This window comes from Equus przewalskii, chromosome 1 (assembly GCF_037783145.1).
Source record: "Equus przewalskii isolate Varuska chromosome 1, EquPr2, whole genome shotgun sequence".
Classification (NCBI taxonomy): domain Eukaryota; kingdom Metazoa; phylum Chordata; class Mammalia; order Perissodactyla; family Equidae; genus Equus; species Equus przewalskii.
In genome coordinates, this window is record NC_091831.1 from 149,032,849 (window position 1) to 149,051,136 (window position 18,288).

At 38.8% G+C, this 18,288-nt stretch overlaps 1 protein-coding gene across 4 annotated transcripts in view; it reads left to right on the plus strand.

Moving 5' to 3' along the window:
• Window positions 1-18,288, plus strand: part of FSIP1 (fibrous sheath interacting protein 1) — a 169,847-nt gene that overhangs the window by 16,319 nt on the left and 135,240 nt on the right. For 2 of the 4 annotated variants that reach the window (XM_008528950.2, XM_070625513.1), the window contains exons 4-5: window positions 839-993; window positions 2,337-2,430. In XM_008528950.2, coding sequence (XP_008527172.2) covers window positions 839-993; window positions 2,337-2,430 — 249 coding nt within the window. Of the gene's footprint in view, window positions 1-811; window positions 994-2,336; window positions 2,431-18,288 lie in introns of all 4 variants that reach the window. The other 2 variants (XM_070625483.1, XM_070625502.1) reach the window with 1 other exon arrangement.

Here is an 18,288-nt window from a genome sequence, read left to right on the forward strand (position 1 = left end):
CATCAGGGACATGTATGTGACTCAGTTACAAATTAACCTCAGTTTACTAATTTGTAAAATGGGGATAATAATTATACCACCTCACAGAGATATGATGAGGATTAAATGAGATAATGCATGTAAATAAAGCACTTAACACTGTGCCTAGCAGGTAACTCTATAACTATTAGCTGCTGTTATTAGTGTTATCATGAATCGTAAGTTAAAACTGAATGATGAAAGTGCTAAAGAGTGCCTAGTTTCAAATAAGTTTCTACTAACTATCCACAACTCAAGAACATTTTCAGGTACTTCAAGAAAATAGAACACATGGGAGGGGCGTAGATAAAAGGTGTCTGGTTACATGGAGTCCTTCTCTGACTTTGTTTCTGTATGTTGGAACCACTGAGTGTCACTCATGACATGCTCGAGTTTGCAGTAGCTGTTTGTGTACGTGCCTGCTCTTTCAGTTAGTCTGAAGCAGCTTTAGAACAGGGCCTTAATCCTTGTTCCTTGTCTGTTATGAATATAGAAGGTATAGCAAAATGAAGGAGAAAGAATTTGGCATTTAAAATCATACAAGACCCACTTCTGAGTTCAGTGCTGTAATTTATTAGCTATTTGAAAGAACCCAGTTATCTCAACTGTAAAATAGAGATACATGTCTATTTCACAGGGTTGGTGGATAATTATACAAAAAAATAGGTGTGAAAGCACCTTGTAAATCAAGATACATGGCACCAGTGTTAGTTATTACCATCAGCCATAAACGATTGTTGAACGAAAGAACAAATAGTTAAAACAAAGCTTCATGGTTTTATTAAACTTCTAGCTCATTCCTACTTTCAACACAATATAGATGAAGGCGAATTGAAAGAATTAGATTCTCAACTTCAAGACGCTATTCGGAAGATGAGGAGGCTTGATAAGATATTAGCGAAGAGACAATATAGAGAAAGAGAAATTAAGAAGCGAGGCCTAGAAATGAGAATAAAGCTGTGGGAAGAACTTAAGGTAAGAACCGTGTAACCATATGCTGATATGTAAGAAAAGTTTCCTCTAAGATGAGTAAGAAAAGCATGGACTGTGCTGGTGTTAACATGGTCTGCCGGTAGTGATTGATTTTGTGGAGTTAGGGCAGTGGTGTGTGTGTGTGTATGGGGGTGGTGAGGGCGGTAGTTTTCTGGAACTGGAGAAGGTAACTTTGCAGCAGTGCAGTCAGGCACTGCGCTGTGTGTTCGTTCCTCACGGACAGTGCAGTAGGCCTCTCTCACCACTGTCAGGCTGGGGCTCCTCCATCCCTGGAACAAAAAGGGATGTGGTGCCTACTTTCATCGAGTATGTCTGTCTGCTTTTTCTTCAGCACGCTTACAGTTTGGAGATAAATACACAAACACACAAAAACTTAACCCCCTGATTACCGTTATTTTGTGAGTAAACTTTGTGACCAGTAAGAGGGGGAGTTTACTGTTGCATATGCTGGTTAAGATCTCTTTGGGAAGCTGTAAAGTGCTTGAGGTCTGGACCATGTTCTGTTTGCTTCCGTCTCAATAAATTTCTAGTGCTCGGTTAACTTTCCTTGGTCTTCTTGGACCTTTTGTTCTCTGTGATATTGAGGGGTGGAAGTTGACCCGGTGTTGGCACTTACTTGATGTGTAGCCATTGGCTCATATTTGAACTTTGTCCCTCACAGGAGAACACTTTCATGGTAAGGAACATTGTAATAACAGACTGGTTGTTTTTGATAAATTCCTCCTTGATCAGTTGACTGCCTTCGAGGAAATTTCCTAGAGAATTATATGAATTAATAATGAAGTAACTAATACATCTTGACAAGGTTCCTAGGAAGACCACTGGGATGAAAAGAAAGCAACATACAAAATGCAGTGCTTTAAAAACTAGAGAAATAATATGTATAAATTTTAGCAGAAAAAGCCTATCACTTATTCCTATTGAATCTAAAAGCAAACTTTTACTTGTTTGGAAACAAGAATGATATCTAGAAACATGATAAAATATGGTATCTATCTTGAAATGTCTGGAATTCTAATTTGATGATGTTCCTTTAGGTTACTCATTAGTTATAGAAATATTAAACAGAAACTCAAGGAACTTTAGGCAAGATAATTATCATATCATGATAGACATATATTTCAACTCTATCTGGGAATACTCATTGACGGAAATTTGCAGGAACAGGAAACATGAACAAATTTTCCTAATTAAACGAATAGAAATGACCTGAGCCTTCTTGTTTGTATGTACACAATTGGAAACCATGCTGGAATTTAAAAAAATATCGATGGGTATAGTTGCCTTCTTTTCCCATGTTTAAACTTTTATTTCTCTCTTGTTAGTTTGCAAAAAACAGTGAAGATTTGCAAATTAATGAGGAGACGGAAAATACAAAAAAGTTTCTAGCTTTGACTGCTGGATCCAAAAAAACTGTTGGTGAGTAAAACTTAGCCATCCTTATTTTTATCTCAGAGTCATAGACTCTTTGGATTAAAGTAACATTCCCAATTCAGTTGTTTTTTCTGTTTCTCTGTGAGTTTACCTCTTCTTTAGGGGAAATGATCACATTCGGTAGGATGATTTGGAACATCCTCAATTTAGGTTGTTTCACAGTCTTCTAGGGTTTGTATCTGCTCCACAGCAGGGAAAAATCAGGAAATAGACAAAGCGTGTCTTTGCCTTTACTTCTGTGTGCCTCTTAGATGGCTCTAGACACCCAGTTTATGAAGATGGTCCCCTAACCGCCTAGAATCCTCCCATGAGGTGTCTCACTCAGGCCTCTGCAACCTTGTTCATAAAAATCCGTTACTGACTTGCCCTATTCCTGTTCTCCCACAGTCCTGCTTTTGAGACCAGCCAATTAATCCTGCTTGTATGTTTCTCCTCCCCCGCCTTGTGTGTATGTGTGTTTATGGTTCTTCTTCCCCTTCTCCCCGCTTTCTCCCTCTTGTCCCCTCCTCTTCCTCCTTCTCTCCCACTTCTTCCCTCCTCCTCCCTCCTCCTCTTTCTTCTCCTTCTTCTTCCCCCTCCTCTTCTTCTTCAAGTATTATGGAGTCGTGTAACCTTTAACCTACTCACATAGCAGTGAAAATTTTATGGATTGGGAGGCAGTTGGCATGTTTTGGCGGGACACTTCTGAAATCCTTTAAGGTAATGGAAGTGGTCATCTGTACTGCCGGGGCTTTAGGCTGACTCTAACCAGGGGCCTCTGATTTCTCTGAGAATCTTGGGTTTCATTTTTCTTTTACAAAGTGAATGTCTAACATTGTAGAACCCCAAGAACTTGATTCAGGCTACTCCAACTGTTTAGCATGAGCTTTGATGTGGATGAAATTCCCTTGCGTTCGTTCCTTTCTGGACCCAGCATTGAGAGCTCAGCAGCTGGGTGGGCCTGAGGGATTTGGGTTCAGAATGCATCAAATATTTCTCCTCAGGAAGGTGGTGCCCCATCTGGGTTGCCCTTTCTATGACTAAGGACCTTTTAAAAAAATGACTCTTCCTGAGTTTCTATGTGATAGATCTTTATCTAGATTGGCCTTATTGAAATTTACCATACTATTTATATATCCTAATTGAAACATCAAAAAAAATTTGCCTGTTAAAATCATAGATTATTTACTTTCTACTTCTTCTATGTTGTTACAGAAGTAACCCGTGTATAATCTATATTAGAGAATATTGGTAGATGAGAAGAAAAAAATTACAGTCACCTACATTGTCAACTTGCAGATATAATCACTGTTAATATTTTTGTTTACTCTTTATCTTTTGAGACATTTTTAGTACAAATATCCATATGTATATGGATATAGGGATCATGCTGAACCACTAGGCCACTGGGCCTGGCCTCATATATATATTTTTAAAAATAAAAGTGGGGGCTGGGCCAGTGGTGTAGTGGTTAAGTTTGCATGCTCCGCTTTGGCAGCCCAGGGTTTGCAGGTTCAGATCTTGGGCATGGACCTAGCACTACTCGTCAAGCCACACTGTGGCAGCATCCCACATAAAACAGAGGAAGATTGGCACAGATATTAGCTCAGCGACAGTCTTCCTCAAGCAAAAAAGAGGAAGATTGGCAACAGATGTTGGCTCGGGGCCAATCTTCCTCACCAAAAAAATGAAAAATAAAAATGGGATCAAATTACATGTCTGGTGTTTTGTAACCTATTTTTCACTAATTTGTATCTCATGAGCACCTGTAGTTGTTGGTAAGAATAGATCTGTGTGGGAGCTTTTTTCCATGATGGCTGCCATCAATTCCTTCCCTCTATGTATGTTCATTCCACTTCTCATTTAGAGATGGAGTCTATTTCTCCCTATATTTTCAGTCTGGGCTGGCCTACAACTACTTTGACCAAAATATCACAGCAGAAATGATACTACACTAGTTCCAGATCTAGCCATTAAGCAGTTTCTGCTTCTCTTCTTGGAAGCCTCACTCAGAGGAAAGCTGGCCACCATGTAAGAGGTCAGACTACTCTGAAGCTGCCATGCTGTGATAAAGTCCAACCAAGCCTTATGGAGAGGCTGCGCAGGAGAGAGTGATGCTGGCCGGTTCCTGCCTGTAGTGAGTTCAGTAGTGTCCCACCAAAATTAATGTCCACCTGGAACCTTAGAATATGACCTTTTTTGGAAATAGGATCTTTGCAGATGTAATGTTAAGATGAAGTCACACTGGATTAGGGTGGGCCCTCAATCCAAAGTTTGGTGTCCTTGTGAGAAAGAAGACACGTGGAGAGACAGAGACACAATGACATAGGGAGGAAGTCATGTGAAGTTAGAGGTGGAGAGTAGAGTGATGTAGCCACAAGCCAAGGAACGCCCAGGGTTGCTGGAAGCCACCAGAAACTGGGAAGAGGCAAGGAAAGATTCTTCCCTAGAGACTTCAGAGGGAGCATGGCCCTGCTGACACCTTGAGTTCAGGTGTCTACCTTCCAGAACAGTGAGAGAATAAATTTCTGTTGTTTTCAGCCGTCCATTCCATAGTCATTTGTTACAACAGCCCTCAGAAAGATTGTACCAACTGTTCCAGCTGTCTCAGCGCAGCACCAGAGATGTGAATAAAGGAGCAACCTCAGACATCCCATTCCTAGCCAACATCACGTGGAGAATAGCCAAGGCTAGACGTGTGGCCCCAGTTGAGCTGTGGCAGACATCTCCAACCAAATGCAGCCGCACCAACTGAGGCCCCATTCATGGTGGAGCAGAGACCAACTATTTCTGCCGTGTCCCTAAAATTACCCACAGAATCATGAGCATAGTAAAATGGTCACTGTTTTATGCCAATTAAGTTTTGGTTTTTACTTTTTATTTTGAAATAATTTTTTTTTTTAAATTTTTTTCTGCTTTATCTCCCCAACCCCCCCCGCCCGCCCCCGTACACAATTGTATGTCTTAGTTGCACGTCCTTCTAGTTGTGGAATGTGGGACGCTGCCTCAATGTGGCCTGACGAGCGGTGCCATGTCCGCGCCCAGGATCCGAACCCTGGGCCACCGCAGCGGAGTGCACGAACTTAACCACTCGGCCATGGAGGCGGCCCCTTGAAATAATTTTAAAATTACAGAAAAGTTTCAAAATAACACAGAGTTCCTATATACTCTTCACCCAGCTTCCTCTAATGTTAGCATCTTGTATAACCAAAGTACAATGATCGAAACTAAGAAATAAATATTTTACAGTACTACTAAACTACAGACCCTCTTAACATGTCACCAGTTTTTCCACTAACATCATTTTTATTTTCTAGTATTCAATCCAGGATCCCAAATTGCATTTAGTTGTCATGTCTCCTGAGTCTCCTCCAATTTGTGACAGTTCCTCAGTCTTTCCTCGTCTTTCATGATCTTGACATGTTTGGAGAGTACTGGTCAGTTATTTTGTAAAATATCCTTCAATTTCAGTTTGTCTGATGTTCTCTCTTGATTAGATGGAGGGTATACATTTTTGGCAAGAATACTCTGGAAGTTATGTGCTCTGAGTCAGCCACACCCAGGGTACCCGATGTTGATATATCTTATTACTGGTGGTGTTAACCTTGAAAACTTGGTGAAGGTGGTGTCTGCCAGCTTTCTCTACTCCAAAGTTACTATTTTTCCTTTTGCAATTAATAAATATCTTGGGGGAGATACCTTAAGACTATGCAAATATCCTGTTTCTCCTCAAAATTTTGCCCACTAATTTTAGTAGCTATCAGTAGATCTTGCCTGCAATAATTGTTACTATATGCCACTAAATTTTGGGTGATTTTTTAGTGTAACCATGGAAAACTGGAATGATCCGCATCAGCATTATTTCTAATCACTGTATATTAGTTCACTGTGTGGATGTGCCATCATTTGTTTAATACCCCGCTATTAAACATTTTGATTATTTCTTTTGTTTTTCAATTATACATAATGCTGCAATAACATCCTTAGGCAATTATTCTATTATTTCCTTCTGTGGTAGGCCAACAAAAGGCCCCCAAAAGAGATCTGCATCACATTCCTAGGAGCTGTGAATGTCACCTTATTTGGAAAAAAGGTCTTTGTAGGTATGCTTAAGTTAAGGATCTTAAGATGAAGAGATTATCCTGGAATATGGAGGTGGGCCCCAAATGCCATCATAAGTATCCTTATAAGTGAGAGGCAGAGAGAGAAGAGGCACACGGAAGAGGAGATGGCAATGTGGAGACGGAGGCAGAGATTTGACGTGATGTGGCCTTGAGACAAGGAATGCTGGCAGCCACCAGGAACTGGGAGAGCCAAGGGATGGAATCTCATCTGGAGCCCCTGGAGGGAGGGGCCCCACTGACACCTTGGTTTTGGACTTGTGGCCTCCGGAACTGTGGGAGAATAAATCTCTATTGTTTTAAGCAACTAGGTTTGTGTTAATTTGTGACATCAGCTACAGGAAACTAATATACCTTTGAATAAATTCCTATGAGAGAAGTAACTTAGTCAAAGGGGTTGGACTTTTTAAAGATTTTTATCCATATGGACTTATTGAAAGGTTGTACCAGTTTAGATTCCCACCAACATTGTAGCTGAGTGTTGTTTTCTTATACCCACAACAATGGATTTTGTAAGTATTTTAAAGCTTTATTTATTTAGAATAGAATCACAGTAATTTGTATCTCTCTGATAGTCAGGGAGATTGAATATTTATTCTTTTGTTTAGCCATTTGGTGAATCACTTGTTCTTTTATAAAGTGAGATGTTCCTTTTTATTGATTTGAAGGACTCCTTTACATATTAAAGATACGAATTATTTGTTATAAATATCAAAAACATTTTTTATAACTTATTTTTCTTTGGTTTTATGGTATTTCTTGCCCTAACAAAGTTAATGTTTTTTATTTAGTTGTTAGTCATTTATGCTATCATTAATTGTTGCTCTGCCTAAAAAGGCCTTTTCCAATTTAAGATAATATAAAAATGTGCCTGTGTTTTCCTTTAGTACAGTTATTATTTTATGAAATAATTTTCAATGTCAATCTACTTGGAATTTATTTTGATGTCGTATATGAGGTAGAGAGTTGATTTAGGTTTTTTCCCCCAATTTGGTAGCTAGTTATCTCAAGACCTTTCATTGAATGATCCATTATTTCCCCACTCATTTGAAATGTTAACTTTAGCATGCACTAATTGGGTCCATTTCCAAATTTTCTGTTCTATTGCATTAGTAGTTCTGTTTGTGCTGATGTTAGTATTGTACTGTTGTGATTATTGTAGCTTTGTAACACATTTTATTAGGGCAGGTATATTGTTGTCTTTTTCAAAAGTGTTTTGGAATAACATGTTTTTCTCAAGCCTTTTTTTCTCTCTCAGAATTGTTTATCAATGACTGCATTATGTATGAAAAAAGACTGCAAAGCACCTCCAAACCTATAGCTTATAAAATGCTTTTTTACTAACTTAAATGTCTAAAGACTATTGTATGAAGATAATCTTTCTTTCGTGTCTGTCAGAAATTCTACACTTTCGTAGAACTGAGACTACATCTCTTATTCCAAATAAAAAACATGGGCAGTGTCAGGAATGCGATGCTGAATGTGACAGTACCTCAGCGTCTGTATCTTAGAAAGCAGGGCTAAATGCTGATTTCTCTAGTGGATGCGCCATTTCTAAGAGGCCACACCTGCTTGTGGTTGACTCTGGAGCAAGGACTTTAAAACAGGCTGCTCTGTAAAGGAATCCATGGTGGCCTTTTGACATTAACCTTTTCTGTCACAGAGTTTACTACCAAGTGAACTTTTGGCCCTGGGGGGTGTGACTTTTGTTTTCAGTTTCCCTTTCTTCGAAATCTACTCAGAACTATCAAAAACATTTAATTTTTAAAGCTTGTGGCGTGTATATTTGGCTTAAACCTCTCGAGCTCACAGTTGTCTCTCTGGAGCCACGTGACTTGTGCAGGCCCTGTAGACGTTTACAGTAATGTTAGAGTGCAGATTTTCTACCGTGGAAATCAGTTGGACTTAATGAGCTCAAGACTGGAGCGACCAGGGGCTTGAAAGCTATCTTCAGAGAGAATCATTGCTTTAAACATTATCATGTTAGAGTTTCAGTTTTTAGATTTTGAATTATTAGTCAATTATTGTGTTTTGGCAGTGTTTGTTGTGCACAAAGCAGATAAGATGCAAAAGTAGAGTTGATGTAAAAGGAAATGGGAATAAAAGACACGATAAGATGAACAGAATGTCTCTTTCCCTACGCTCTTGCTACCGTCTGTCTTGATTAGCCCACACTTGACCCGTCCACCAAAGTGAAGAGATGATGTTATTGTATTCCTGGTTCTTCAGATTTAATTAGATTTGCTTATTTAATGACTGGTCTTTTATAAGAAGGTGAATTCTTTAATGAAATTTTCTGCTGGCTCTTTACATCTCTGGCATGTATTTAGCAGTCACATTTATTTGATTTTTAAAAATCTTAAAAACCAAAAAAGAATATTTACTTTAGACTGCATTATTAGCCTAATTACAATTTTTTTTTTTTTTTACATTTTACATAACATAATTATTACCTTATTCCAAAAGAGGAAAATTTTGGAGTCTTCAGTTTAAGAAAGATATTGTTAGCAGGACTTTTCACTGCATATATGAAAGAAATGACTAGAAATGCAAGAGGCCAATGTGACCACATAGCACTGAGTTTTGAAAGTGTCGTATTCCTACTGTTACAACATAGCCGCATGTTGTGGAATGGTGTGAAAGTGCTTATCTCTGTTCCATTCTGAGATTGGTTTCTTTCGCATGGTATTCACTGAACTTCGCTACCACTCTTAGTTAAAAATATAAAAAATTATTTTGATCAGCCTATATATTGCCATAAGTTTTAAAGTAAAATATTCCTGTAAGGTTCATTATGAAAACATAAACTTTTGCCATATTTCCCTCCATGATTTTTTTCTTTGTTCTCAGGAAAGCGCAAACCCTTGTAAATTGTCCAGTAGGTGGCAGCATCTAGTTAAAATATATACTTTAAAAGACTTGAATTTAGAGCCAGATTTATTTGGACTTGAACTTTAAACACACATCTGAGACATACCCAAACCTACTTTCTATGTTTCTTCTTCTTTTTTCTTTTAAAAAAAGGGAAATTCTTAGGCTGAGTATTCTTCCTTATCTCTCCCAGTCTTTTGATTAACCTCTTAAGAGTAACTTGAAGGACTTTGGACTGGTGGCAGAATGGCAATTTCCAGCCTGTTTTCCAGGTTCCCAAACACAAAATACCTAGTCCCCTTCTAACTTCACAGATAACCAACAGCAAGGAAAAAAAAAAAACCAGAAAAGATACTTGTCATCGAGTAGTGCATGTAGTTTCATTTATAGCTACTAGATATAAATGAGGCCTTGACTCTAAGAGAAAGATAAAAACCACATTAAATTCATTTTTGCCACATTTTGACTTTATAATTCAGAGATAATAACCTCAAGTTTTAATTCCTGAGGTTTTGAAGTATACAATATTATACTTACTAGAGATCTCAGAAATATTTTAAAAGTCTATCCCACTCCATTTTTGAGGGATTACTTTTAAGTTTTTCTAGAGAAGTGTGAAAATCAAAACTCTTTGCCATACCAGTTTTCCCTTAGTTTTCAGCATTTATCTGATGGATAGAGATAGAATTCAGTACTCTCTGAGACAGATCCATCTAGTGATAGGATTTTTTGTTTTCGGGATTTTTGATAGAGATTATTCTTTTTTCCCTTTGTCACATTTGCCTCTTGTGTCTCCAGCTCCAAAATTATAAGTGCGTAAAGCACAAAACAGTGACATCTTAATCAATCAGGCTTCTCAAAATTTATGAGTACTTCTTTCGAAGTACTTTTCTGTGAAATTCAGGAATGTGATACTTCTGCTCTTGGATATTAAGATTAAAGATTCCAGGAAAATCTGATAGTCTCTGCTTTGATTGCCAGAGGACTGAGGAAGAAAATCATATAACTCTGCTGACTGGTACAGCTAAGGATTTTTGGTCTTTAATCTCTGTTTGGATTCTCAGTATTGTTTAGCAATTTCTTTTGCATTCTCCAGAGTGGCTATACCAAATGGTTGCTGTGTGCTTAACCTCCTATCCTCTTCTGCAAGTCCTTCAGTCCAGCAGTCTTACTGTCAAGAGAAAATGGATCAGCTGGGTGGGAATCCCTTCCCCGTTCTTTCTTTCTGTCTCTAAATTGTACTCTGACTGTGCTCCCCCATTCCCCTTCCTCCTTCCCTAGGTGGAGGAAAAGTGCTCTTCTTCTCCAAGGCCAAAGTCAATAACATCCCATCCCTTTCACTCTGCCCCTGGCTCCTGATCCATCAGTCGTTCTCTCTCTCCCTAGAGCTTCAATTTCTCTCTTCCCCTCTGGCTCCTTCCCTTTAGCTTATCATGTTTAAATCTTCTGGTCCTAAAACAGAATGAGAGAGCCATCAAACCAACCAAACATCAAATAAAACTTCTTCCCTCAGTTCTTCACGCTACTCCCAAACAGGTACCACTCAGTTCCCTCTTTTGCTTGAAGGTCAGACTTCTTGAAAGAATAGTCCACACCCCTACTGGTGCTACCAGGTCAACTCCTATTTACTTCTCAACTTAATGGTGTGTGTTTTTTCCTATCACACTATAGAAACTATGCTATCAGTGGTCCTCCTAAATTCTAAATCCAGTGACATACTTCCAATTTTTATCCTACTTGACATCTCTGTAGCACTTGACACAGTTGACCACTCGTAGAATAGCAACATTTTTATTGGATTCATTGTCCTCTGCTGATTCTCCTTCCCCTTGCCCCTCTACTTCTGTTGGCCTTCAGCAAATAGACAGCCAGTTATTTCTCCAGCAAAAATGAGTTTATTTGGGATTAGCAAAGAATTGCAATTCAGGATCTGCAACCATGGTGAGCCATGTGCAAGTCCCCCTTAACAAGCAGAGGAGAAACTCTTTTACAGAGAGGAAGAGAAAATTGGGAGAGCTGTTGTAAACAAAGAGTCCATTGGAGGAGGCGAGGGATTCATAGTGGAGTGGCTTTTCAGTCACTGAGTCGTGACAGTCTCTCATTGGCTGAACTGTTGCTGGGCAAGAAAAAGAGGTCTTTCTTCTTCGCGTTGGGCTCTGCAATCATAGTAGGGCATGAGAGCTCCCCATTCTGGCCTCCCATTTAATTTTAAATGAAGTTTCTGTTTATTAATTTTTACACTTCTCATCATTGAAAGTTACTCCTCCTTTTGTGTGTTTTCTCTATCTTGGTTAATGGTTTCATCATCCATTTAGTCTTTGTGATGGTTAATTTTATGTGTCAACTTGACTGGATCACAGGATACCCAGATGTCCAGTTAAGATTATTTCTGAGTGTATCTAAGAGGGTGTTTCTGGAAGAGAGTAACATTTGAATTGGTAGACTGGGAGTGCATACCCTCCCCAATGTGGGTGGGCATCGTCTAATCTGTTGAGGGCCTGAATAAAACTGAAACGTGGAGGAAGGTAGCATTTGCCCTCTCTTTGTCTGACTGCTTGAGTCGGGACATTGCTCTCCTCTGGTCCTCAGTGATAATTAAATCACCTTATTCTAATTATCTTTGGTTGTTTGCTTTGAGTCTTGTTAGTCTTTGATCACCTGGAAATAATGTTAATTTTTGTGTCCTTTTCAATAACTACTCCTATTCTGAGAACTTTATAAGGACTTAGTATTGAAATTTATTGAATGTATTTCAATTGTCTATTTAAATTATCATAAAGTTTTTCTTTCTTGACAAACTAATTTTTTTTTTTAAAAGATTGGCACCAGAGCTAACAACTGTTGCCAGTCTTCTTTTTTCGTTCCTACTTTTCCTTCCCCAACCCCCCCCCACCGCCGAGTACATAGTTGTGTATTTCAGTTGTGGGTCCTTCTAGTTGTGGCACATGGGACGCTGCCTCAGTGTGGCCTGGAGAGTGGTGCCATGTCCGCGCCCAGGATCCGAACCAGCGAAACCCTGGGCCACTGAAGCGGAGCACGCGAACTTAACCACTCGGCCACAGGGCCAGCCCCCAAACTAATGTTTTAAAATTGCTAGATTTAAATACTAAATGAGTCTTATATACCTGGGTCAATATTTCTTGGTTGTGGAGAATTATTCCTTTCATTTAGTATCGTATTTGAATGGCTGTATTTATTCAGAATTTTTGCATCTATGTTTATAAGTGAGATTAACTCTGTGTGTGTTCATGTGACTGTGTGTGCCCGTGTGCATCTATGTTGTGGTATTGGGAGTAGAGGTGGGATTGGGGGTGTATGTGTGTGTGTATGCTTTGTTGGGCTATGTTAACTTCATAAAATGAATGGGGCTGGCTGTTATTTATTTCTGTGCTTTGAAACAGTTTATGTAACGTGAGGATTATCTGTTCCCTAAAAATTTGAAAGATTTCACTGGAAAAACCATCTGGTTCAAATAATTTCTTGGAGGCAATTCTTTGACTCTTCTCAGCTTCTTTCATATTTACTATTGTATTTCAGTTTACTAGTCTTCTGGAGTCAATTTTGGCAATATATCCATGTCACTGAGATTTTAAAGAATCCATTTCACTGAGATTTAAAATTTTACTATGGGGCCGGCCCTGTGGCCAGGTGGTTAAGTTCGCCCACTTTGCTGTGGCGGCCCAGGGTTTTGCTGGTTCAGATCCCTGGTGCAGACATGGCACCTCTCATCAGGCCATGCTGAGGCAGCGTCCCACATGCTGCAACTAGAAGGACCCACAACCAAGAATATACAACTATGTACTGGGGGGCTTTGGAGAGAAAAGGGAAAAAAATAAAATCTTTAAAATTTTACTAATAAAATTTCATATAGCATTTTAAAATAATAATTCTCCTTATTGTTTATATGTCCCATTTCTTATTTCTAATTTTGTTCATGTTTTTCTTCTCTCTCTCTTTTTTCTTTTTTGGTGAGGAGGATTGGCCCTGAGCTAACATCTATTGCCAATCTTCCTCTTTTTCCTTGAGGAAGATTGTCAGTGAGCTAACATCTGTGCTAATCTTCTTCTGTTTTGTATGTGGGACACTGCCATACTTGTCAATGGCTGACAAGTGGTGTAGGCTCACGCCCAGGATCTGAACCCATGAACCCCAAGCCACCAAAGTGAACTGTGTGAACTTAACAATGCCACTGGGCTGGCCCCTTTCTTTCTCTCTTTTAAATCTAGAAGTTTTTTTTTTTTTAAGTTAACTTGTTATTTTAGCACAATTTTAGATTTACAGAAAAATTATGAAGATAGTACAGAGATTTCCCATATACATGCAATGAGTTTCCTCTATTATTAACATTAGTGTGGTACATTTTTTACTATTAATGAACCAATATTGATGCATTATTATTAACTAAAGTCCATACTTTATTCAGACTTCTAATTTTTACCTAATGTCCTCTTTCTGTGCAGGAACCCATCTAGGAACCACATTACATTTAGTCCTCATGTCCCCTTTGGCTACTCTGGGCTATGCACTTTCTCAGACTTTCCTTGTTTTGGTGACCTTTGCAGTTTTAAGGAGTACTGGTCAGGCATTTTGTAGAATTTCTTGCAATTTTGATTTATTCATGTTTTTCTCATGATTAGACTAGGGTTGTATGTTCTTGGGAGGAAAACCACAGAGTTAAAGTGCCACATCCATTACGTCGCATCATACTATCAACATGAATCATCACTGTCACCTTGCTGAGGAAGTGTTTGTCAGATTTCTCCACTTTAAAATTTCTGTATTTTTTCCCCTGTCTATACTGTCGTCTTTGGAAGGAAGTTATTGTGTGAAGCCCGTACTGAAGGAGTGGGGAGTTATGCTTCACCTCCTTGAAGGCACACTATTTGCATAAATTATTTTGAATTATTCTGCATGGGAGATTTATTTATTCTCCCCATTTATTTATTTATTCAATCATTTATATCAATATAGACTCATGAATATTTGTTTTATACTTTGGGTTATAATCCAATACCGCTTTATTTTGTTGCTCAAAATTTGCCAACTTTGGCCAGTGGGAGATCTCTCAGTTGACTCCCATGTCCCTTCGACGTATCTCCTTTGAGTTTTGTTTTATTGTTGTTGTTGAACACGTGCTTACTTTCTAGCATAACAAGATGCTCAGACTCATGTATTTCTTACCTGAGTCCTAGAATCAGCCATTTCTCCAAGGAGCTGTGGTTCCTCTGATTGAGGAATGATAATAGAAACCAAGATCTGACTACTAGATTTGGTTGTTACTGGGGAGTTGTTGACTCTAGGCCCTCTCAGAGAGGAAATATTTGTGTGTATACTAAACTGTTATATACATATCTATAAATGTTTCTTTGTCGTCATCTGTATCTTTGTTAAGCTAACCATGAGTTCATATTGATCTCTCTGACTTTGTTACCACATGGATCATTCTTGCCTTTTCCCCTTGCCTATCTGCAACCTCCACTCCAACAGCGAGAAGCCTGGCTCTCACCATCAGCCGTCCGTTTACTTAATTGTTGGCTTCCACTGTACATGTATAGTGTTATCACAGTTGTTATCCTGTACCCCCGGAGCAAACAGCTGAACTGGAGTACAGTGCTCATGTGCGGTTTCTGGTTCCATTAGTCATGCAGACTCTATTCATTTCCAAAGTTACTTCAGGTGAGCACCTTTTTCCTCCACCCCCTTCAGTGAGATGGTTTCAGACATTTGTGATACATTTAGATTGTTTTGTCACATTCTGCATTCCATCCTGGGATCCTATGACATCCTAAATAATTTTTGAAAATTTTCATACGTTAACGTGCACTCTTTGTGCTGTGAAGTTATAGGTTTTTAAAAATGCATAGCGTCATGTAACCACCATTACAGAATCATACAGAATAGTTTTACCACCCTAAAAAAATCTCCTGTGTGAATTCTCATTCAACCCTCTCCCCTCCCCCAAACCCCTAGCCGCCACTGATCTTTTTACCATCTCTCTAGTTTACTTTTTCCAGAATGTTGTCTGATTGGAATAAGTAGCCTTTTCAAATTAGGTTCTTTCACTTAGCAGTATGTGTTTATGATTTGTCTGTGTCTTTTTGTGGCTTGATAGCTGATTTCTTTTTGTCATTGAATAACGTTTCCTTCTATGGATGTACCACAGTTTATTTATACCTTCATCTATTGAAAGATATCTTGATTGCTTCTAGTTTTTGGCAATTATAAATCTGCTTTAAACATTTGTCTGCAGGCTTTTTTTGTGGCCATAAATTTTCAATTTATTTAGGTAAATGTCTAGGAGCAGGATTGCTGAATCCTATGGTAAGACTTTAACTTTGTAAGAAACTGCCTGTCTTCCAAATTGCTGTACCATTTTACATTCCCACCAGCAAAGAATGAGAGTTCCTGTTGCTCTCCATCCTTGCTAGCAATTGGTATTGTCAGTCTTTTGGGTTTTAGCCATTCTAATAGGTATATAGTGGTATTTCATTGTTTTAATTTGCATTTGCGTTTCCCTAATGACAAATAATGTTGAATATCTTTTCAGATTTTTGTGTGTGTCTAGGTGTGTCTAGGTTCTTTTTTTAAAGTCTTGCCTATGGACAGCCAGTTGTTCCAGCACCATTTGTTGAAGGCATTATCCTCTCTCCATTGAATTGCTTTTGCTTTTTTGTTAAAGATCAGTTGACTATATTTTCGTGGGTCTATTTCCACACCCTCTATTCTGTCCCAGTGATCTATGTTTCTGTTCTTTCACCAATACCATGCTATCTTAATTACAACTAGTGTTTCTCTTTTTAAAATTATACTTGCAGATTTTTCTTTTTATACCTCACAAGAACCAGTTTTGAATTTCTTTGCTAAATTCTAGCTCTTATCTTTATTATTTCTTTTCTTGAACTTCTTTTGTTTTTGTTTTCTCTAACTTCTTCAGCTAAATTAGTTAAGCTCATTTTATTTTCTCTTAAAATATGTGCCTGCTAGAGCTGCCATAAAAAAACGCCACAGACCAAGTGGCTTAAACAGCAGAAATTTATTTTCTCACAGTTTTGGAGGTTAGCAGTCCAAGATCAGGGTGCTGGGAAATTCATTTTTTGGTGAGGTCCCTCTTTCTGGCTTGCAGATGGCCATCTTCTCCCTGGGTCTTCACGTGACCTTTTCTCTGGGCAGAGAGGGAAGGAGGGAGGGGATAAAGATATCTCTGGTGTCTCTTCCTCTTCGTATAAGGACACCAATTCTATCAGATTAGGACCCCACCCAATGACCTCATTTCACTTTAATTACCTCCTTCAAGGCCCTGTGTTCCAATACAGCGACATTGGGGGTTAGGGCTTCAACATAGGAATTTTGGAGGGAGACAGTTCAGTCCATAACAATATGATAAAAAGCATCATTGCTATGAATTTGTTTCTGAAAATAGCTTTACCTCTGTACTACCTTCTCTAATATGTGGTGTCATCATTATTCTCTACAAGTTGTTATTGTATTCTTATTTCTCACTGATCTAATAGTTAATTAGAAAATGATAGTGCCTTGCCCTTATTCTCCAGAATTTTTTTAAAAAAATTTTTTGCTGAGGAAGATTAGCCCTGAGCTAACATCTGTGCCAGTCTTCCTCTATTTTATATGTGGGTTACCACCACAACATGGCTGATGAGTGGTGTAGGTCTGCACCCAAGATCTGAACCCACAAACCTGGGCTGCTGAAGTGGAGCATGCCAAACTTAACCACTAGGCCATGGGGCTGGCCCCCTCCAGAACTTTTTATGAGCACTATATTTTAAAAGCTAATATAGAAATTTATGATATTGTGTCATTGTGTTGATATTTTGAATTTATTGAAATTTTCTTTGTAGTCTGATAGAGTGATTCTCAATTGTACGGGACGTTTGAATATGTACATTTTTGGTTGGCATATGATGTGGGGTCGGGGGAGAGCTTCTTCTAGTTTACAGGGGCAACTGAGAACTTCTGGATCTTCTCCATGCCGCAGGCCAGCCATGGGAATTGTGTGATGTGTGTATATGTGTGTGTGTGTGAGAGAGAGAGAGAGAGAGCTAGCAAATTTCAGGCCCCATCTCCCTCTAAACATGCCACACTGCCATTGCTGCTTTGCATCTGTCATGGGTAGGTGTGGAGCACTGTGTGTGGAGTCTCCTGCCAGAGTTCCAGGTGTGCAGTGAGGCAGAGCCCACTGCTCTGGGTACCCCATTCTCTTTGAGGATCTCTATCCGATTCTAGGATTTCACCTCCAATGGGATGTGTGCCAGAGAGCAGCCTCACACTTGTGTCACTTGTATCTACTCTAAACTCATCCCCTCAGATGCTCTTCTAGGTCCTCCCCTCTAGTCTGGGATGGGCTTTAATCTCTTCCCTAGGTGGCAGGAAACAAACCACATCCTGCGGTCCTCCTCTTCCAGGACTCTTATTAAAAATTGTGTTCAGTCCTTCTTGCTCTGGCTCTTGATCTCTGAAGTGAGATGGGTTTTTTTTTTCCCAGATAAATGTCTGTTGTGAGGATTAAAATTAGAATTAAAAATTTTTCCTATTAACTTTTTATTTTGATATAATTTCAGACTTAAAGTCTTAAGAAAAGCACAAAGAATTCTCAAATACCCTTTACCCAAATTCTCCAAGTGTTAATATTTTACCACATTCTCCTTTTCTTTTTCTGTCTTTATATACATATATCTCCCCTCTGTCTCTCTCTCCATGCGCTTGCACACACACACGCACACACACACGCAAATCAGGAATTAACATTGATGTGACACTATTATCTAATCTATAGACTTTACTCATATTTTGCCAACTGTCTCACCAAAATCCTTTATAACAAAAGAAAGTCCCAGATGATGTATTGCATTTAGTT